Source organism: Thunnus thynnus, chromosome 24, assembly GCF_963924715.1.
Source record: "Thunnus thynnus chromosome 24, fThuThy2.1, whole genome shotgun sequence".
In the NCBI taxonomy this organism is placed as follows: domain Eukaryota; kingdom Metazoa; phylum Chordata; class Actinopteri; order Scombriformes; family Scombridae; genus Thunnus; species Thunnus thynnus.
In genome coordinates this window covers 4313850-4334207 of record NC_089540.1, presented here as the reverse complement: position 1 = coordinate 4334207, position 20358 = coordinate 4313850, and the positions used below count along the sequence as shown (strand labels likewise).

Below are 20358 nucleotides of genomic sequence, written 5' to 3'. Positions count from 1 at the left end.
TCCATTATTATTATTATTGGAAATGTATGTATGTGTTAAACATATTTAACATTTCTGCATCTTCACCTGCTGTGCACCGACTAAAATACTCTAGGTTTCTCAAGCAATTTATTGCACTTAAGAAACTGAACACTGTTTTCATTATTTTGCCTATCATTTGCACCCAATGACATGTATTTCCAGGAAATAATTAATCAATTACAGAGCTATAAAATAATGTGTTGCCCTATCCTCTTTACTGTTGAAATAAAGTATTTAATGACCTTTTTTCTACATGTAATGACTTCAACCTTTATCTATCCAACCCCTAATGTGTACTGCTAATGAGGCATCTAAATTAACCATTACACTCTTACCCTCTTTAGAGCGCAGGCTTTGATGACTCTCTCATACTTCTGGGCGTTCATCTCTTTGCCAAACAGGATGTTACTGCGAATGGTTCCGGGGAACACCCAGGGCTGCTGGGCGGCGTAGGTCAGCTGACCTTTGACCTTCAGCACCCCCTTTTCAGTAGGCAGCTCTCCCAGGATGGAGCTCAACAGTGATGACTGATTGAACATGCAGGCACAGAGAAAAGTGAGACATGAGCCGACTGATGAGGTGGAGAAAAAATGCACACATTAAACTACCTAAACTATTACACGGCAGTTTTCTTATTCGGGTGTCAGATGCAAGTCACAATTCTAGCTGCCTTCTGACTCTGAAAAGATGAAATTATCTCTGACCTTTCCAGCTCCAACTGGTCCAATAACAGCCAACAGCTGACTTGAGTTCACAGTGAGCGAGACGCTCTGCAAAGACGGAGCATCCAGACTCTGTAGGAGGTGCGAAAATATATTTAAAGATATGACAAATAATCCAGAAATCATGCACCTATCCATAAAGACTGAAGATAAAACTTTTTCTCCTGAAATCTGTAGAGTGCAATCTTTTTTGGTTACGTGCACACCTAGCATTAAGGAAGCCTACATTACAGTTAAGTCATTTAAACATGTTTAAAAGCTAAAGAGTTCTGCATTAAGAAAATACAACATATGCAGCTTGAGTTTGATGGCTATAATATTTTGCACAGTCCTAGTGATGTTTTGGCACTTTCAAGGTGTGGTGTGTTTAAAAATGTCATGGGATACACTGGGCATATTCCTTGTATTTGTTCCAGTGAGCACAGGGTATCTGACCTTGTCCCAGTAGCAGAGCAGGTCTTGAATCTCCACAGAGGAATCTTTCTTCTCATCCTGTGCCACTGCAGTGCTGCTTTTTGTGATCTCGTCCAGCATCAAGAACTCCTTCACCATAAAACAACAGAACAGAGTCAGTGCCAGGTCAAAAGGCTCACACATCAATCCCTCTATCATATAACAGTAAAATCATTTACACTATCGTCTCCTCAGGTATTACATAACATGGATACAGTAGTGATCAAGGTGCGTTTTTAGATGAGTCTATTGCTGCGGTCGTCGGGTTCAATCATTGGATAATGTTTCATAACGGCAAGTTTAGCAGGTTTCGAATGACATTTTGAAGCTGATGATATCTTTATGAGACGAGGAAAAAAAAAACTGGGAAATGTGGTTTTACAAAGCTGGAACTTCAAGTTCACCATGGTGCCATGTGCAAACTGCAGCTTTGGGATTAAATGATGAGAGATAAGCAACCTGTGCTGCGATATCAGCATAAGAACTGGATACAGCCAAACACTGTAGGCTTGTATCTGCTTTTATATGCTTAATGAAACTGCATTAACGTTTCTATGAAATTAAAAAATAAAGTGAACTTTTCAATTTAAATTGAGCAGCTGCCAGACAAACATGGGGGTGTAAATATTCTAGTTCTGCAGTTTGATCTGCACTGGATCAGCCTTCACACTGACTACAGAGGTAGCAAACCATTCTGCAGAGGCGTGCCTTTCTGTAAACTGCATAGAGGAGGAATTATTTTCGAGCAAGACTTTAAGCATGCACTGAAGCTGTGCCAGGTATCAAGTCCAAGTATGAATAAGGTCTGATGACTTGCATGTTTCTCCCTCCCCACATTTTTAATAAAGAGAGGGAAGCTTTTTTTTGACTGCTACTGATACTGCTGCGACTTAAAGTGTATTTGATTTTTAATGAATTAAGCCTTTTTGGTGGTGGTCATTTGCGTCCACCTTTAAAGATAAAAAAATAAAATGAATAGCTAGAAATTAAGAAATCTTTACAGGCACCATACCTGAATCCTGCGGATGCTGACACGGCTCTCAAACAGCTTCTCGATGGCATTAGGGAAGAAGAGAGTGACGGTGAGTCTCACAGCAGTATACAGTGACACCGTCACAAACACACGGCTGGCTGAGATTGTATTCCCAAGAAGAACGTAGAGGGTGAAGGTGATGAAGACGATGATCTTGCTAGCACAGAAGAAGGAGGCCATGTTGAGACCCCGTAGGTAGGAACTCTTCATGATCATGGAGATCTCCTTCCTAAGAAGACAAGAGTTCACATGGCATGACTTTAAAACATGTTAGCTTCATTTCTAGGGATGATGGACAGACAAAGGAGTAATCAATATGTGCCAAGAAGTTTTCTCATAATACAGTGGTGCTTGAAAGTTTGTGAACCCTTTAGAATTTTCTCCATTTCTGCATAAATATGACCTAAAATGTGATCATATGTCCTAAAACTAGATAAAGGAAACCAAAATAAACTAATTAGACAAAAACATTAAACTTATTTGTTTATTTATTGAGGAAAATTATCCAATCTTACATATTTGTGGGAGGCAAAAGTATGTGAACCCTTGCTTTCAGTAACTGGTGTGACCTCCTTTTGCAGCAATAACCAACCAAACGTTTCTGGTACCTGTTTATCAGCCCTGCACATCAGCTTGGAGGAATTTTAGCCCATTCCTCCTTACAGAACAGTCTCAACTCGGGAATGTTGGTGGAATTCTTTGCATGAACTGCCTGCTTCAGGTCCTTCCACAGCATTTCTATAGGATTAAGGTCAGGACATTGACTTGGCCATTCCAAAACGTTATCTTTCTTCTGCTCTAACCATTCTTTGGTAGAATGACTTGTGTGTTTAGGGTCGCTGTCTTACTGCATGACCTACTTTCTGTTGAGCTTCAGTTCACAGATGGATACCTTGACACTTTCCTGTAGAATGTGCTGGTACAACTCACAACTTATAGCTCCTTCAATGACTGCAAGCTGTCCTGGTTCAGAGGCAGCAAAGCAGGCCAAACCTTGATACTACCACCACGTTTCATAGATGTGATAAGGATCTTATGCTGGGACGCAGTGTTTGCTTGTCGGCAAACATAACGCTTCTCATTCAAGCCAAAAAGTTTGATCTTGGTCTCATCTGTCCACAGGACATTTTTCCAACTGCCCTCTGGCTTACCCACGTGGTGTTGACAAAAAACACAGATGGCAACAAAGTTCTTTTTGGAGAGTTGTGACTTTCTCCTTGCAACTCTGCCGTACACATCACTGATGTTCGATGTTCTCCTGATGATGGACTCATGAACATTGACATTGGCCACTCCCAGGGAGGCCTTTAGTTTACTAGACGTTACCCTGGGGTCCCTTGTGACCTCCTTACTCTTGGTGTGATCTTTGTTGTTCTACCACTCCTGAGGAGGATAACACTGGTGTTGAATGTCTTCCATTTGTACACAATCTGCCTGAAAGTCAACTGGTGGAGTCCAAACTCTTTAGAAATGGTTTTGTAACCGTTTCTAGCCTGCTAAGCATCAATAGTTCCTCTTTTAAGGTCCTCAGAAATCTCCTTTGTTCAAGCCATAATAAACTTCCACATACCTGTGTTGTGAAGCTCAGACTTTGATAGTGAAGACCCAGATTTCTCTTCTTTAAATAAGGCAGGGCCTCGCAGACTCACACTTGATTGTCATCCCATTGATCAACAGCTGACTCTTATTTCCCCTTCCAATGAATTAATCCTAGAGGTTCACATACTTTTGCCTCACACAAATATGTAACATTGGATCATTTTCCTCAATAAATAAAATAAACAAATATAATTTTTTTGTCTCATTTGTTTAAATGATGTCTCTATCCAGTTTTAGGACTTGTATGGAAATCTGATCACGTTTTAGGTCATATTTATGCAGCAATACAGCAAATTCTAAAGGGTTAAACTTTCAAGCACCACTGTAATGGAGGGTTGAATCTGTCATCTTGCCAACAAATCTAAAAACACCTTTATAAGAAGCACATGAATCTACTCTACTCTCTCTATGAATCTACTCTAATTTGCTTTAATCCTTGAATTAAACTCCTGATCCAGATCACATCAGTTAGGAATGACAGCGGAGAGAAATGAGAGGTATGAGGAGTTTGGCAGGACAATTTTAATAACTGCCTCTCTGGACAAATGTGGAGGGATTTGTTAGGCCCTCCAGTCACAGAGCAAGAAAGCCTCAGTCCAAAACCAGATCAGTTCACAAAGCTCATAATGTCAGTTAGTTATATTATTCATTATGTCATGCACATGTCCAGCCCACATGGACTTAAGACACAAAAAGACACTGTTGTAGTGGTGAAATGTATGTCAGATAGGAATAGAACTTCTTACATTACAAACAAAACTCTCTTCTGTCCTGGGCCCCGCAAATTAAATCTGACACTAAAAATGTTCCCTTCCTAAAACACATCTCACGTTTTTACAATCATCCATCCAGAGGAATGCATCAGAAACTACACACACTGATATCTGACTTTTGGTTAAATTCAGCCTCACATAAAAAAATTCTAAATGGTTGTATTTCAGAGACAGCATGTTTATCATGTAGGGCCAAATGGAGCACAGCCATTGTTCCCTATTTGGACCTATTTTTCTGTGTAACGAAACACAGCCCAATAGTTTTAAAACCCAGCATCCCAAACAAAAAATTAAAACTAAAAACAACTAAAACTGAAAAATAAATAACTTAAGATTATCTGGCAAAGTTGTGAGAAGCTGGCTGAGAATGTAGTGATCTGGCAGGGTAGGAAATCACTGGGGCAGATGGCAGTTAGAAGCTTCCATTTACACTGATTATGCAGTAATTTTGTAACTTGCCCTTATTACTGATTTGACATCCACCAAAACATTTTTGTTCTTACCTACATACACAATGGTAATGGAAATATTAGGCATCTGAAGATACTTAAACCCAATCTGTACTTTTCATTTTTTCCTGTGTCCATGCTTAAAGCTTCCAGTGACAAAGAACATGAAAACACTTACACTGAGCCCCATACCTCTTTAAATGTGAACTTTGATCTATTTAAAAATATCTTTATTGTGAAGAAAATTGGTTCACACAAGAAGCCTTTCATGTTTTTACCTTCTGACCTCAGACACCAGAGCTGCAAAGGGTTTTTCCCAGGCGTACATCTTGATGATCCTAATTCCAGACACCACTTCATTCATTGTGCGGATTCTGCTGTCAGTAAGGACTGCTGTCTTACTCCTGTAGAGGAGAAAGTTAAGTTTGCTTAAATGCTGCAGAAATATTGTTTAACACAAAATAAACTTGACAACATCCAAGATGAGATTGTATGTTATTGCATTTGTGCACTGATTCCTACACAACTTGGATCGGTTGATTGGGAAAACAAGAAAAAAATGATTATTTGTAGCAAATTCCTAAATCAATTAGGCAAAAGTCACATAAGGGACAGCTTCTTCCACTTTAAGTCATTTAAAAAGTGTACTTATTCACTACAATCAGTTTTGCCTACAATAATGCAGGTTCAGCCTGCAGCTCTCTTTTAGAGGAGGTCATAAATTATGACTGAGGCCGATTTTACAACCATATTATGACTTGACCCTTGTCCATATCTCTACACACAGGACTGTATGTTCTCAATATCTCTACATAGACACACAGTACTCGGCTCATTAACCATCAACAGAGACAAGAATTTTAAAAATGGACAAATAAAGAAGGTTCTCATTTATGACTTCTCTATTGAATAATTTTAAAAATAATAATTTAAACAATTAAAGAAAAAAAAGGTGTGTGTTAGGCAGAGAGATGACATTATGACTAGCTCAAACGGCTGTTTGCTAAACTCCTCCCCAAATAGTGATTGTCCAATCACAGGCTAGCAACCTTACCTAGCTATGGCAGACCTGTCAAGCTTTGAATTTCTCCACATGCTGCAGCAGAGTGCATGTGACTCTATTATGAAAGATACTCAACATTCAAGTGGTTGGGAGGGGGGTCGGGTTGTTTTTTTATTGCCTTTTCAAAAGTGTGTGTTTAACTGTTTTAACATTTAGAACTGCTTGTGCTCTTTATTGGATTTGAAAGTTTAACTACATGCAAACTTGTTAAACGAGATAGTGTTACATTTGCTGAACTAATCAGTTAGAACTTATGCTCAAAACCTTATCTACTGTCATACATATACTGTCTGTACTGCTTGTTCAAGTATGTTTTGCTATAGTTAGCATCCGAACAGGATAATATTACATTTACAAATATTTGCATATTTATGACCCTTTCCAGTGTTCTCATTTTAAAAGAGGAAATAATAAAAAGTCGTCTGGAGACAGAGTTTTCATCCAGCTCACTGAGTTGGTATTAATTAGCCAGTTGATAAAATCTGCTGGAGATAGTCGTCACCAGCCAATAAAATTAATGGTTGTCTGATAGAAATGAGAAAACGATGGTAAATCTGCCACGGTTTATCACTGTAAACTGCATATGCTGCATTAGAAAGTTTGACAGGTGCATTCAGTGAAGGGTCAATTGCAAAGATCTGCCTGGAATATCTGGACTCAGATGTTATGAGTGTGTGTGTTACCTGAACTTAGAAAACAGTCTTCCAAACATAGTTTGCACAGGCATCAGGAACATGAGGACCACCATGCCTGCCAAGCATGATGGGCCGATCTCCACCCACAGCAGCCCCACTACTGCTGCTGCCTGGAGGGGCCCCACCCACAGGAAGTGCAGGAAGATAGTCACCTGTTCAAGAGAAGTTGCCATGAATGAGCTGTAATATGATCAGTAACACAAAAAGCATGTAAAAACAGAGCAAACTTCCCATTACAAAACAGGGGAAAACACATAAATCATACAGTGACGTCAAATCCAAGTTGGTTCTGACACTTTTAAAGAAGCATGTTTACTCATCTGTTAACATCCAGTACAGGGTGGATTTTACAGGATGAGTAAAGACATTCAACAGTTACTGTCAAAGACTTTAATCAAAACCAGCATGAGAGCTTGGCATGGTGTAATTAAAAGCCTACTGCCAAGAAACAAAATGCCTTCAAGAAAGTGGAGTTTCACAGCAGGCACTGACCCACTGCTTAAAATGAAACTCAGCACTTGCGTGAGACAAACTGGGTTTGGTGCCACAAAATCTCAGAGTATAATTAAGCCTGAACTTCAAGCTGGGAGTATTTTGCTGGTGTTTCCCCAGAGTGTTTCCAAGGACAGCACTGGCGTGACATATTGTTACCACACACAGACACACACAATATATCACACCCATCCAACCAGTATACCTTGCAGCTACAATCACGCAAAAGACCTCAGATGCTTCTTGTGTGGTAACTTGCAAACATGCATTCCTCACATTTACGTCACCAGACGACACTTCTTTTTCTGAATGTCATCCAAGTAGTATTATACATCTAGAATTTGTTGATCATGGGCTACAAACCCAAAATCAACCTTTCTCAAATATTTCAGGTTTTCTGGTGCTTCATTTAGCTACAGGAAGTTTAAGTGCATTAGCAAACTGTATGGCCCAGTGATTACTGTAAACGTAGGGCCAGATTTACTGAGAAAATCTGTTAGGCCTAATCAATCTTTAACTTTAGTTAGATTATTAAGGTAACAGAAGTCAAGGGAACTTTTTGAGAAATTATAAAGACGTAATATGACGCAGGGAAGGCACAAAATAAAATACAAACCGCCACAACCATGGAGAGATAGGGAGAAAGAGATAGGAAACAGCAGCAGGTGGAGATGGTGCTGATACAGCTGATGTCTCACTAGAATACTGAGGTAAATGCAACCCACTGTAAATGTCTTATCAAAAGAAAGAAAAGTGCAGTTGCAGCCTTTTAGTGATTCAAATTGATTCCCAAGTTCAAATTCATGTTTGAGGAATGCAAACCCCCCCCCCCACACACACACAGCCCTCAGGTCGTTTGCTATCACAAATAAGACAGAAAAAGTGTGATAAGGAGTTATTTATTGCACAAGGCCATTTGATACTTTTTGATACTTTCTATTCCAAATTGGCTTTTCATATAGGTCCCCAGTATATTTTTACTAGTTTATTTTGGTTTGGCATTTCTTTAAGATAAATGCATCTACAGTGCTCGAAAGGTTTTGGTGGAAGTGAGGCCCTGCTGTGAAGTAGATGTTGGAGCATGGATGACACGAAGGACTGAGGAAGGGAGAGAGAGATATAAGAGGCCAGCTGTTTTGAAAGGCCTTGACTTTGCAGCAAAAATAGCAGTCCCTTGTGCCCTTTCTTTTCTAAAATCCTTAAATTTCACGTACATCATCGAACTTGTTGACGTCATTGGACAGAAGGTTGACGATCTGGCCTGTGGTGGTCTTTCCCATGGCTGAACTGCTGAGACAGAGAGCCTAGAAAGAAAGACAGGAATGATAAATCGGTGAAGCGACATCAATCACACACATACCTGCATTTCAAAAACCAACGAGGCGTGAGCAACTAAACACCTCTGGGCAAAGTAGTTACTCCATTGCAATTATTAAGTATCAAAATTCTGTCCAATCACACGTTGCTGAATGCTGTACGAATGTGAAAAACATTTTATATTTCCGTGGTCATATTAAGTATTTGAAGCAGCCTTGCACATGAGCGGGTGCAGATAAAAGACAGAGGTATAAAATGCTAAATGAACCAGTGAGTTGTTTCAGGGCTTTTCTGTTGAACTAACTCATTCAAAGGTTATTAATGTTCTCCTGCTTTTGTGTCAGCTCTTAAAGGATTACATGACAGAACTTGGCAGACTGCGCCAAACACAAGAATGCGGGAATGGCCTGTAGCACCCCTAACATGTAAATTAGGCAGCATTCGATGACAATTAGGCAGAAATGTTCTCCTTCGGATGTTCTCTTACTGACCTTTTTGTAGATCATGTGACACATGGCCACTCTGATCTTCATGCCTGTTCTCTGGACGTGGTAGAAGTAGAGGTGGTGGAGCAGCGCCAGGCCGATGGTGCAGGTAGACAATAGCGCTGCATAGCCGAGGGTTTCGTACAGGGCTGCCTTGTTGTCTGGGTCGTAATTCTCAAAGTAATTAATCATCTTCCCCAAGATGACCGGCTGGATGACTTTGATGACCTCCTGATATGCGGGGTGGAGATGGAGGGATGAAGAGGGGTGAGCATCGCCACACACTAATTACAGCGAGGCAGTGGACGGTCACATTTAAATTAAGACATCACAGCATGTCCTAATCTGTGGAACGGCACGCTGCTTTAGCTGTTAATGTTATTTGTTACATTTGTTTTGCGTTATATACGGTGACAAACCAATACAACCAGAGCAGTTTATTTTTTTATGCTTGTAAAATGCTTTAATATAGTTTTAAAAGATTTTCAACAGCATGTAAAATCTAAAGACGTTGCAATTTATTCACTTTGTTTCCAAAGCTTAACATAGACTTCACACTAACCTCAATCAGTGTAAAGAATCCCAGCACTGCATATGATTTCCAGTAGCACTTAATGATGACTTTGGTGAGTCTAGGTGGGCGCAGCTCTTTGGTAGCCTTCTGAACCTCGTGATCCCAGTATCTGTCACAGAAAGACGCCAATTTACTTGGTGCATTTATTATTTTTTTTGTGTGTGTGCATAATGAGAAGTTGAACCTTACATCAAGATGAGTCAGGACTCGCCTGTGAGGCAGATCAGAATCAGATCATATAACTGCGTAATCAAAGAACGGCTCCCCTTTCACTTAATAGCAATGCTTGAGATAAGACTGTACACGACAAATAGGAGATCAGGCAATATGTGAGGTCATACGCTAGTCATAACTTGCAATGATAATTATCATATTCACAGCCACTAGTCTTGGTTGCTAATGGCAACTCTTGTGGTAGCTGTAGAGGTAGTAATGATGGTCCCATGTGTCCCTGATATGAAATTTCATAACTTTAAAATGACAAAATTGAAACAGTTTCACAACCTGAAAACTGAACTATTCCTCTTTTCAAGAAAATTTGCATAACTGGTAAATCAGTGAAGCATGAGTTCAACAAATGGGTATTAGGTTCAAACATCTCAGTTGTTGCTTCAAGATTTTGGATTATTAAAGATAAATACACATAAAAAAGGTAAGGCTGGCGATATTTATATTACTGTCAACAAATCCAATGAAGACCAAAACCAACTGTGACAGTTCATCAATACTTTCTGACTTTCCTTTCCTCCGTGGCTCTCAGTCCCAAGCCCACTGGTTCTTACTGAAGACATAAATCTTTGGTCTTTTCATGAGATTTGTTGACAATAGGAAAAATAGAGAATAAGTCTGTCCTGAGGTGAAACAAGACTTCTTTGTGATCCAATCATGAGCTAAATTACACTGCTTCAGAAACAATGCACCAGACTTTGTACAGTTATAAAATGTTTGAACTGTTATACACATTTTTTATTTCATTGCGCTCTATGCAAAGACTGTACTCCTATCTTTGGAGAACTGACATGGCTCCTTTTCCTCTGTCAATAGAGCAGTTCAGAGGCCGCAATCTTCAAAAGCAACAAATAATCATGTCAAGCATGCTCCACAGGATTTCATGCTCAGTCAGCCACTGATAAATTCAGATTTCATTGGCAATTAAATGCCTGACAATAAGCAGTTACTTTACTACTGAGAAACCCCTCAGCACACAGACCATAAAAACAGCTCAGTAATCAATAGCTGTGTCCAAATTCAGGCACTGGATCCTGTCAAGTCCCCATCAAGACTGAGTAACAAGCCTCTTTTTCTCTACATTAGGAGAACACAACCAGTACATTTTTTGCAGGCCCGGAGTTTATGAAGAGTTACTGAAGTGGGCGTTTGTGTTTAGAAGTCAGACAAGCTCTTCTGTCTGTGCCTGTTATCAGCCTGCACGTGTTGGAAGACGCAAGGCTTAACAAGACCAAAGAGGGAAAAAAGTCACATGTATACATTCACTCATTAACCTGGCACGCTGTCTTTCACTTGTCTGAAGTTAAACATCACAACTTGCACTGTGCACGCAGCTTCCTGCTAATGTTGGAAATCTTTGAATTAACATTAGTTAACATGGGTCCTTATTACAACCACCTACCATGCAAACATTTTGTTTTTCCCTGCTTATAGGGAACAAAATGTCTAACTGTTAGGTTTTTCCACATGTCTAAGGTTGGGTTTTGAGACTGGCTAATTCTTGGCATAACGGTAAGCCATTTTAAACCCTTACACTTGATTGACTACACTTGTGCTCTCCTACCTGGGGATTGGGACTCGCTCTAAAAAGGATGCAAGAAAAATCTTAAGGGTTATGAGATGAGGAACCGGACAGGAGGAAAAAGCAAAATGATCAATGCAGTGATCACTTTTGTTTTAAGTAATGGCGGTGGCTGTTCTGCCAACAGCAGCAGGGGTGTGCTGTGAATTGAAAGGGGCTGAGATGCTCTTCATCCTATTGATAGCTGTGCAAAATATCCAGCGAGAACACTACATTTTTAAATCTCCCGATACACACAAGAAAACACTCTTGTAACTGCTCTCCTATGACGTTGGTTTTGATATCTAATACAGCAGTTTGTTGAGTCAGACGGATACTTCAAGAGTTCTTATGTGTCAGAAGGACCGGTTGGGTGAAAAACTATTTACCTGACAATTTATATGTCGATCCCTTTTATACAGATCTATTGAAAGTCTTTTAACTAGAAATACCTCAAATTCAAGTTCTCTCTCATTTAAATTTTAGTCATGGTTCCACTTCAAAACCTACAAATGCATTCTGACTAACGATACTGTACCTGCATCAAAAACCATCGTTCAGATATTATTAATAACAAGGAATTAACAACTGAACTTTGAACTACTGAACTTTAAACAGTACTTGGGATAATTCGCGGTGGTAATTATTACATGCCGAGAGATGATTTAAATGCTCCTCTACCTCTGCAGCTCCTGCCCCAGGCTCTGCGACCTGTCCTCTGCCAGCACTTCATACATGTCATTTTCCTCCAGTCTGCGTTTGTATCCAGTGGTGAACAAAGGATTGAGCCACCTGAAGGAGAAAAACATTGCAGTCAGAGCAGGAGGATTTAGAGAGAAAGAGACAGGACATCAATTCATGATTTAATTCAGATGATTATCAATTCTACATGATGGGATGAGAGAGTGGGACTGGAAACCATGATATCAACACTTGTTAGATGTATTCATTGATTGTTAATGTTGGAAAAAACAAAGGAACTTATTCTAAACCAAGCAGACCCACTCTCATCACTGACACTGTGTGACCAAACTGTGGAAACTGTCAACTGTTTTAAGGATCTGGCAACACACAGACAACGTTCATTTTATATGTAAGAAAGCTAGTCAGAGACTGTTAATTAGGAAACTGAAGGGGTTTGGGGTCAGTCTTGATGTTTTGGAGAAGTCTGATAGAGAGTATCCTTGTTTTTAAAGAGATTTCCATTTCTTTTTTTTGATAAAAAGCAGGTCTAGGTGCTATATAAATACTGTGAAAGTATCAAAACGCTCAGTCACAGAAAAATGCACATAGCCTGTATTCAGAAACTGTGACTTTAAACCTGCAGTGCAGAGCTTTTACATATAAATATAAACAAACATCCATTACATTCAAGCCCTTGCCAAACCAGTTCACACAGTGCTGATTAAGTCCATCACCACCAGGTAAATCTCTCTCACAGGATACAGAGTTTTTAAATATGGTGTCGGGTTTGACATTCTCATAATAGCCAGATGAATGTATACATGCTCTATGGGCAGAGCATGCGCACAAGAGACTTCCTGTTAGCTCTCTGCTAACTTGAACGGGGATAAAATCATTTAATCGTGCAGTAATCTTCTAGACTTTCCAAATGTTATCGGACCGAATGGATCAAAGTTGGATAGTGATACGAGTTGTGATGTCACGACTATGTGCTCAGCGTTTGCCTCGGAGGGGCTCGTCCCTCCAACAGGATTCCCCTTCCCCCTATTGAGAGAACCAAAATGTTTATTTATGTTATTTACCTAACTTATGTGCACTTGTCTCATTTCAGCTCGGCGCAAGTCTCTACTGCATTTTGCTGTCATTTATGGTCGTACTAGTTTTGCTCCTCTCCTCTCTGTATTTCACTTGAAAGTTTAGTCCCTCCACACACACTGAACTGAACTCAGTGAAGCAGAGAGACAGGAGGAAATGCTGCACAGCCTTCTAAAGTTGGATGACATTATCCTCAGCGGGGGCCATCGCAATTTACCCGTGAGTTTTACCCAGAGCCCTGGTTTGACCTATAGTAGGCCACAATCCATTACCTGTGGTTGGCCTGGGTGTCAGTTGATGACAACTGGAAATTATAATGAAAGATTGCCTTTTATTAGAAAAATAATCCACGCACTGTTAATTGGCTCCCATGATTATAGAAGCAACATTTCAGTCAGACAGACCTCATCAGTCATTAACTACTTTTTCTTTGCTTCGGTACCAGAAACAGTTTGGCATTACTTTTAATACTTTTTTTTTATGTGACATATTCAGAATGATTTCATCAACATCCCACTAAATAGCAAAGTTATAGTTAAGTCATATATAATAATTCCTGAATGTATTTTAAGCCTTAGCCTACTTTTAATATGTGGAAATTATTTCTAGTGTTTCTGCATCTTCTTATTCTTTTGTATGAATACAGGCTTGTTTACATTTCACTTCATTGAATGACTTTTTAATGAGTATTAAAAAGACAATTACATCTGATTGACAAGAGCTGTGACACTGTTTACATAAAAGTTGGTAAACTCTCAAACAGGAGTTCCCCACAGGTACAGGGTATCATGGTTTAATCTCTTATCAAATATTGAGTAGCCTACTTCATTCATGGTTCTGATAATATTGATTGTAATCAACAACTTTGCCTCTTTCACATGAATGCATTCATAGCTGGATAGGAAAACCCAGAGTTAATTGAGCTGGTTGATAGCCAGCTTCATAGTACTGGTTATCTGGAAGATTAATGTTAGGCTCAGTGAAGCCAGCTAATGAAAAGATTTCCTGGGTATGTTGAACTTGCTTCATAGTACAGGCCTCAGGATTGTTAAGACAGCAGGAAAGGTAGAAGGCCAGCAACAAAAGCCAACCTTTACAGCAAAGCTGTACACAGGAAAGTCCTGTCAATCATCAGTGACAAAACACATCCCCTCCACCCTGAGTTTGAGTTGCTCCCATCAGGGTGATGCTATAGAGAACTCCTGGCAAGAAAATCCCTTGCATTTTTATCCCAAATGCAATTAATGGGATCAACAAGCTACAGTAAATTTAAATATGGGAGTGTAGACCAGGGTATGAAAGCACTGATGTTGTGCAATTGAGAAATCTTTGTTCTGTTAAATTGATGTTTTTATCTTGTGGACATGTTTGTTTATATTTTTCTAAGTGACACCAAGTACAATTTTCCTGCCTCGGCTAAATAATACATTTTAGTATATTCTATTAATGTGAGCAAATTGCCCATTTTGTGTCACTTTGAGCTCTTTCAATATTTAGTGTGAAATATGTATTGAACCAACCCTTCATAATGTGAACGGCGTTGAAGTCAATATTACTACTGTCAAACTTTTCTCCAAAAAAATGTAAAAAAAGCTTTCAGTAATTAATGTGGTCTGTGTATCATGAGAGAGACGGCACACATGTCCAACTTTCCCGTCAGACTTGAGCAATGAAAGCAAATGATTCAGCAGGAAACTATCGTCGCATAAACGGGGAGGAAAATGAAGTCCGGGACGTTTGAGGTTTACCATCAGATTTTCTCTCAAACAACTTTCATGTGTGACTTAAACGTAGTCACGCCTTTACTGCACGCTCAAAAGCTACACTTCTTGCTTTCGGTTTGCATCTTAGGGGACAAACATTTACATACTATGGCGGTCAATGACAAACACACTTTGGCTCCTTTTTAAATCCCCCGCTAACCGCGGCTAACGCTGCTCACCAACCGGTGTGTTTGGTCGACTTACCAGAAAAATATCTTGGACAAAAGACTGGCCGTCGCTGCCGGGTTGGTCTTGGCATCTTTACTGACTTTTTCCATTGTCGTCCGCACTCACACGGTTGTTTCCCTTCAACTTTCTCCCCCCTCCGAAAAGTCCTGCTCCGGGCTATGTGGTGTTAACTCCGCAGCATGCACATGTTACCCGGGGGTCGGCACCCTCAAGGTGTGTTACGTACTCCTTGTTGACCACGAGCTGCTATCCTGTTAGTGATAAGGAGCCACTTCTGCTGGGTCCGCCCAGGAGACATTTGATTGGCTGAAAGCAGCACTGACGTACCTGTCTTGTTCTCTGCGATTGGCTGAGAACATTAACAGGCAAAACAATGGGATCAACATGAACTAATTTGACTCACATTTACCTTGAATAATGTTTGAAAATAGTTGGCAAGGTATTGTGCTGGATTTACGGACAGGCTGGGGCGACATTTACAGTAACAGTTCATAACAATATGTGGAGGTCTTGTGGATATATGTGGTGTTAACCCTCATCCTACCAACATATTTAACTTATTAATTTATTTAACTACCCTGGGAAACCCAAGAATAAACTAAAAGAAACAACCATCATAGAAATATGTTAGATTAGATAGATTCTTATTACTTAAGGAAAGTTACAGGTAATTTGCATGTTGAGTAAAAGGAAAATATATACTTTTCTTTCATACAAATTGCAGCTTTATCCCAAATACAATCTTTCCACAAAGCCTTCAAAATGACTGACAGAGTGCCTCTACCCCCCCGATGATATGTGATACTTTAAATTAGGCAAACATCAACTCAATAAATAGTTCCATCTATTAAAACTGCAAAGTGACTGGGGCCCTCCAGGACTCTAATACATTGGTATTTTTAAAAAAGCACTGATTAAAACAGAAACAGAAAACAATGATATGAAGTCATTAGGAACAAATTAATTGACAAAGTCATGAAAAATTGGAATGATATAATAACCTCAATGGTTAAAGTATTTCTAGAAGTCTACTCCACATTAGGTCTATGAGGTTTAACAGCATAACATGAAAATACTGTTCAACATGTAAGAGTAAAAATGTGTAGCCTCTATATGGGTTTAAAATGAACATAAGGTTACTATCATAAACATGGCCTAAGTTTTAATATGTCTCACTGGAATTATTTATTCAAAGGTTGTTTCTTGTAGCCTATAATATGTTAAAATACTTTTAAAAAGGTGTGTTCAAAATAAAAACAACTACTACCATTCTAAAATATACTGTAGGCATTTTTATTTGTTTTAGGTTTTCTCATGTGAAAATATCCTAGTTTTCACAAGTTCAATATTTCCACAGTTCAATGTTTCAAGAACTTCCTTTAGTGTGTGTGACCTAAAGTTATATCATCAGAATAACTCAAGAAGAAATCCCCAGTTCCTCTGCTCTGTCTGTTTCTCTTTATTTTTCTCACACACACTGACACACACTCACACACACACACACACTGACGAGCAAAATTGTACAGTCATGCAGCCTGGCAGACTTCATTTCATGATAACAAAGTAAATGTGTCACTATTGATAAACGGAAGTAGCGTGCCCATCATAATGTTTAGAATGACTCGATTTGAAGCAATTTCAAGAGAGTTAGGCAGTTTCCTAATCCTAGTTTTTCCATGGCAGAGAAAAAAAAAACCTGCATTTCAAATTTTGTTTGCTTGCTCTCTGTCTCTCACTAACTTGTCCCTCACACAAACACAAAGACACGAGACGTACACACACAAAGCGGATATCAGATAAATAAAGAGAGGGTTGTAGATGACAGATGTCCCTTAACACACCACAGGTGTTTCCTGCACTGAGGACTGGTTGGTGACTAGAGAGACCACAACACCTCCCTCCTCTCCTGCTGGCCGACAATAAAACTTCACCCATCTCTTGTTTCATTGTTCAAAGGAACCTAAGAAATTCAGTCACATGCAACCAAGATAAACTGTTATCCTGACACTAAAAAGCTCATGATAACAAGACAGCCCCGGCCCTCACACCATGCAAGTTATCCCTCTGTTGATGTTTAGCTAGCACCGACTGAGAAAAGGACTAAAGGAAAAAAGCCAGCAGGAGATTAATACAAGCAGCTGAACTCAGCCCAATAACATTCATCTGCAGGGGATCAACACTCCTTTCCCATGCTATCCCAGCCGTGTGATAGGCCTATTTTTTCTCCCTTCAGTGAACACAAGAGAAGAAGTGCTCACAGTCCTTGTTTTATCTTTTTTTAAAAAAATTAATTTACAAGATTTATGCAGCATGTCTATTTGATGTGGTTCAGATGGAGTAAGTTATAAGTATCACTATGTGGAAACAGTACGGAAATATCAAAAGACAAGACACGACAGACAGATTTTATATTAATTTCGCATTTAATTTACAGCATGAAAACAGATAAAAGACTTAAACAAGGGGGAAAGGACAAGTCAGGAAGCCATAGACTTATACAGTGAACCTTCCCAAAAATTTAACAAGACTACCTGTGTCCCAATTCCACACCACATACTAATTATATACAGTAGAGTATATACTATTTTCCAGTGGTAGAAGAAGTATTCAGATCCTTTACTTAATAAAAAGTACCAATTCGGCAATGTAACAATACTCCATTACAAGTAAAAGTCCTGCATAAAAAATCCTGCTTAAATATTTGCAGCAAAATGTACTTAAAGTATTGAAGTAAAGTAGTGGTTTGACCCTGTGACCGATATATTATTATATATGACATTGTTAAATTATTAATACTGGAGCATCAATGTGTAACCTAGGGGTCAGGGTCTCTCTAAAAGGTCACCAGATAAATCTGAGGGGTCGTGAGATGATTAATGGGAGAGGAAAGAAGAAAAAACAAAGTTCTGATACACAAATCTGTTTTCAGTTTTTTTTCTCTCATCTTTGATTTTTGAAATATTGGCTCATTTGAACATTTATTGAAATGAAACCATGTGAGAAGTTTAGAGGGCAAAATCACTATTTGGTGGAGCTGTTAACAACTCATAGACATGTGAAATGTGACCCAGACTACACACTTTCTTTTGTAAGACGTCAAAAGCCAAAAAGGTTGGAAACCACTGGTTTCATCTTTAACAATGTGTTGTATTTTAAAAGCTTGTTATATTATCCATTGTGTCAAATCTTCATCTGAAAAATCACTAAAGCTGTCAAATAAATATAGTGGAGTAGAAAGTACAACATTTCTCTCTGAAATGTAGTGGAGTGGGAATATAAAGTAGCATCACATGGAAAAAAAAATAAAACAGTTGTTTTTCATTTTGGGGTATTCCTGGAACTGTTTCATGACTATCCAATATTACTTTCAACTTCTATCTGTGAACAGCCTCTCCATTTCCTTTGTGCATTGCATTGTGGAAGAATAGCGTCCATCAACAGCATACTGGAAATGAAGGGCTCAACTGTTTTGACTATATGAATGATATGAACACACACTACATACTTAAAACCTGCTCAGAATTAGTATATAGTCTGGATTTGATGACACAGTCTACTTAGGCACACTCTGAGGTGCTATTGCCATAAACCAAAGTACTAGACTACTTACATTTTATTGTGGCGATGGTGCTAGAAGGAGTCAGGGGAGACATCCTAAGGGGTACACAAATGTCTGCACTAAGTGTCATGGTAATCCATTTAATAGTTGTTACGACATTTCCCTCAAAACCACAAATGTGAACCTCATGGTAGTGCTAAAGGAAAAGTCAGAGGTTTACTAAAGTTATTAGAATTCATCCTCTAGGCACCATGAGTGTCAATACAAAATCTCACAGCAATCCATCCAATATTTCAGTCCGAACCAAAGTGGTGGACCAAGCAACCGACAGACAGGACCAGCATTGATGCATTTGCACTGAAAGAAATGTATCCATGTTACAGCAGTTATCAATAAAGACACCTGCTTATGTCCTGCATTAGTGATTTGCCTTACAATGGAGAGGTTACGATGATCAGACAGTCATATTCATGGTATTAATGGGATGTCATCAACAGGTTAACACAGATAACAACCTGTTCCAGCTGCCTCCCTTTCATTAGTAGGTTTACAGGATTAGGGTCCCCTCTGGGACTGCTCAGCAACAGCAGCCATGGAAACGCGCCATCAAGGCTTCAACTATCAAGAGATTTACGCAACAATGCTCTCAGCACCTTCTCACCGTTGTTTACTGACAGTAAAAGACCTGGGTTTAGTTTTCCTGGAATGCTGACTACATGAAACACTGTACCTGTACCGATTTTATGACCCCAGAAACTGTCCCCGGATCAGGGTTAGCAGGGGCAGCTACAACCAGAAGGCTTTCAGGTGTCTGGAAATGTTTGGGGTAATTACTGTGTTTGCCCCGGAAACAATCCCCCTTTCTCTACAAACAGAGATTAGATCTAATCCTTGTTTAGAAAAGCTCTGCAATAAGAGAGGGTGACTCATAACTGTAACGGTTTTTCAGTACAAGATTAGGAATTTAATTAATTTGTACCTGGCCCGCTGCCTCATTCTGCTCAGTGGATTGTTTACTTGTAGATTTACGATTCCTTTAATTATCTCTGTCTTTCAATGACTTGGTATTAATTTCAAACCATGTTTTCCTTCTTTCCTTCACTCTTTGCCCTTTCTCTTCATCATGCCTCCCATCTCTCCTTCCTCCCCATTTAAACTCATTGCTCAAAGTTCAATCCTGCAGCTTTAATAGTTGCCCGGCAGCCCCTAAGTGAGCTGAGACAACACACACAGGAAGCCTCTCCATCTGTAATTACGTGTTTCTCCACTAAATGCTGTCATATCATACAGTATTCCTGCCTTTAAGCGTATTCTTTTGATTCAGCTTTTCTGGTCATCTTACTGTTGATGATCATTATTAACATAAATCATGTTATCCAATAGTAACAGCCAAACTGTGTCAACTTAATCACAAAGTGTGCTGTTAAGAGAACAGCACATAAAAGAATATGACAACAACGCAGATAAAAGAAGATTAAAAATCACAGAGAACAAGGACATAACATGAACATTTGTATGAGCAGATATGAAAGCACTAGATATATATGCTTTATATAGTTTACCGCAGTTTTATCTGTAAAACTACCGATTAACAACAACCTAA

General features: G+C 39.2%; 1 protein-coding gene across 1 annotated transcript in view; it reads right to left on the bottom strand.

The window, feature by feature from the left end:
• The window catches only part of abcc4 (ATP binding cassette subfamily C member 4 (PEL blood group)), a 34894-nt gene extending 19428 nt beyond the window's left edge, over positions 1-15466 (bottom strand). Inside the window, exons 1-11 of the mRNA XM_067583385.1 lie at positions 15212-15466; positions 12147-12257; positions 9665-9785; positions 9109-9333; positions 8515-8604; positions 6797-6960; positions 5329-5454; positions 2209-2458; positions 1179-1286; positions 726-815; positions 357-548 (exon numbers count right to left, since the gene is read on the bottom strand). Of these exons, the coding sequence (XP_067439486.1) occupies positions 357-548; positions 726-815; positions 1179-1286; positions 2209-2458; positions 5329-5454; positions 6797-6960; positions 8515-8604; positions 9109-9333; positions 9665-9785; positions 12147-12257; positions 15212-15285 (1551 nt within the window). The 5' untranslated portion in view covers positions 15286-15466. The remainder of the gene's footprint in view (positions 1-356; positions 549-725; positions 816-1178; positions 1287-2208; positions 2459-5328; positions 5455-6796; positions 6961-8514; positions 8605-9108; positions 9334-9664; positions 9786-12146; positions 12258-15211) is intronic.
• Between the last annotated feature and the right edge of the window lie 4892 nt (positions 15467-20358).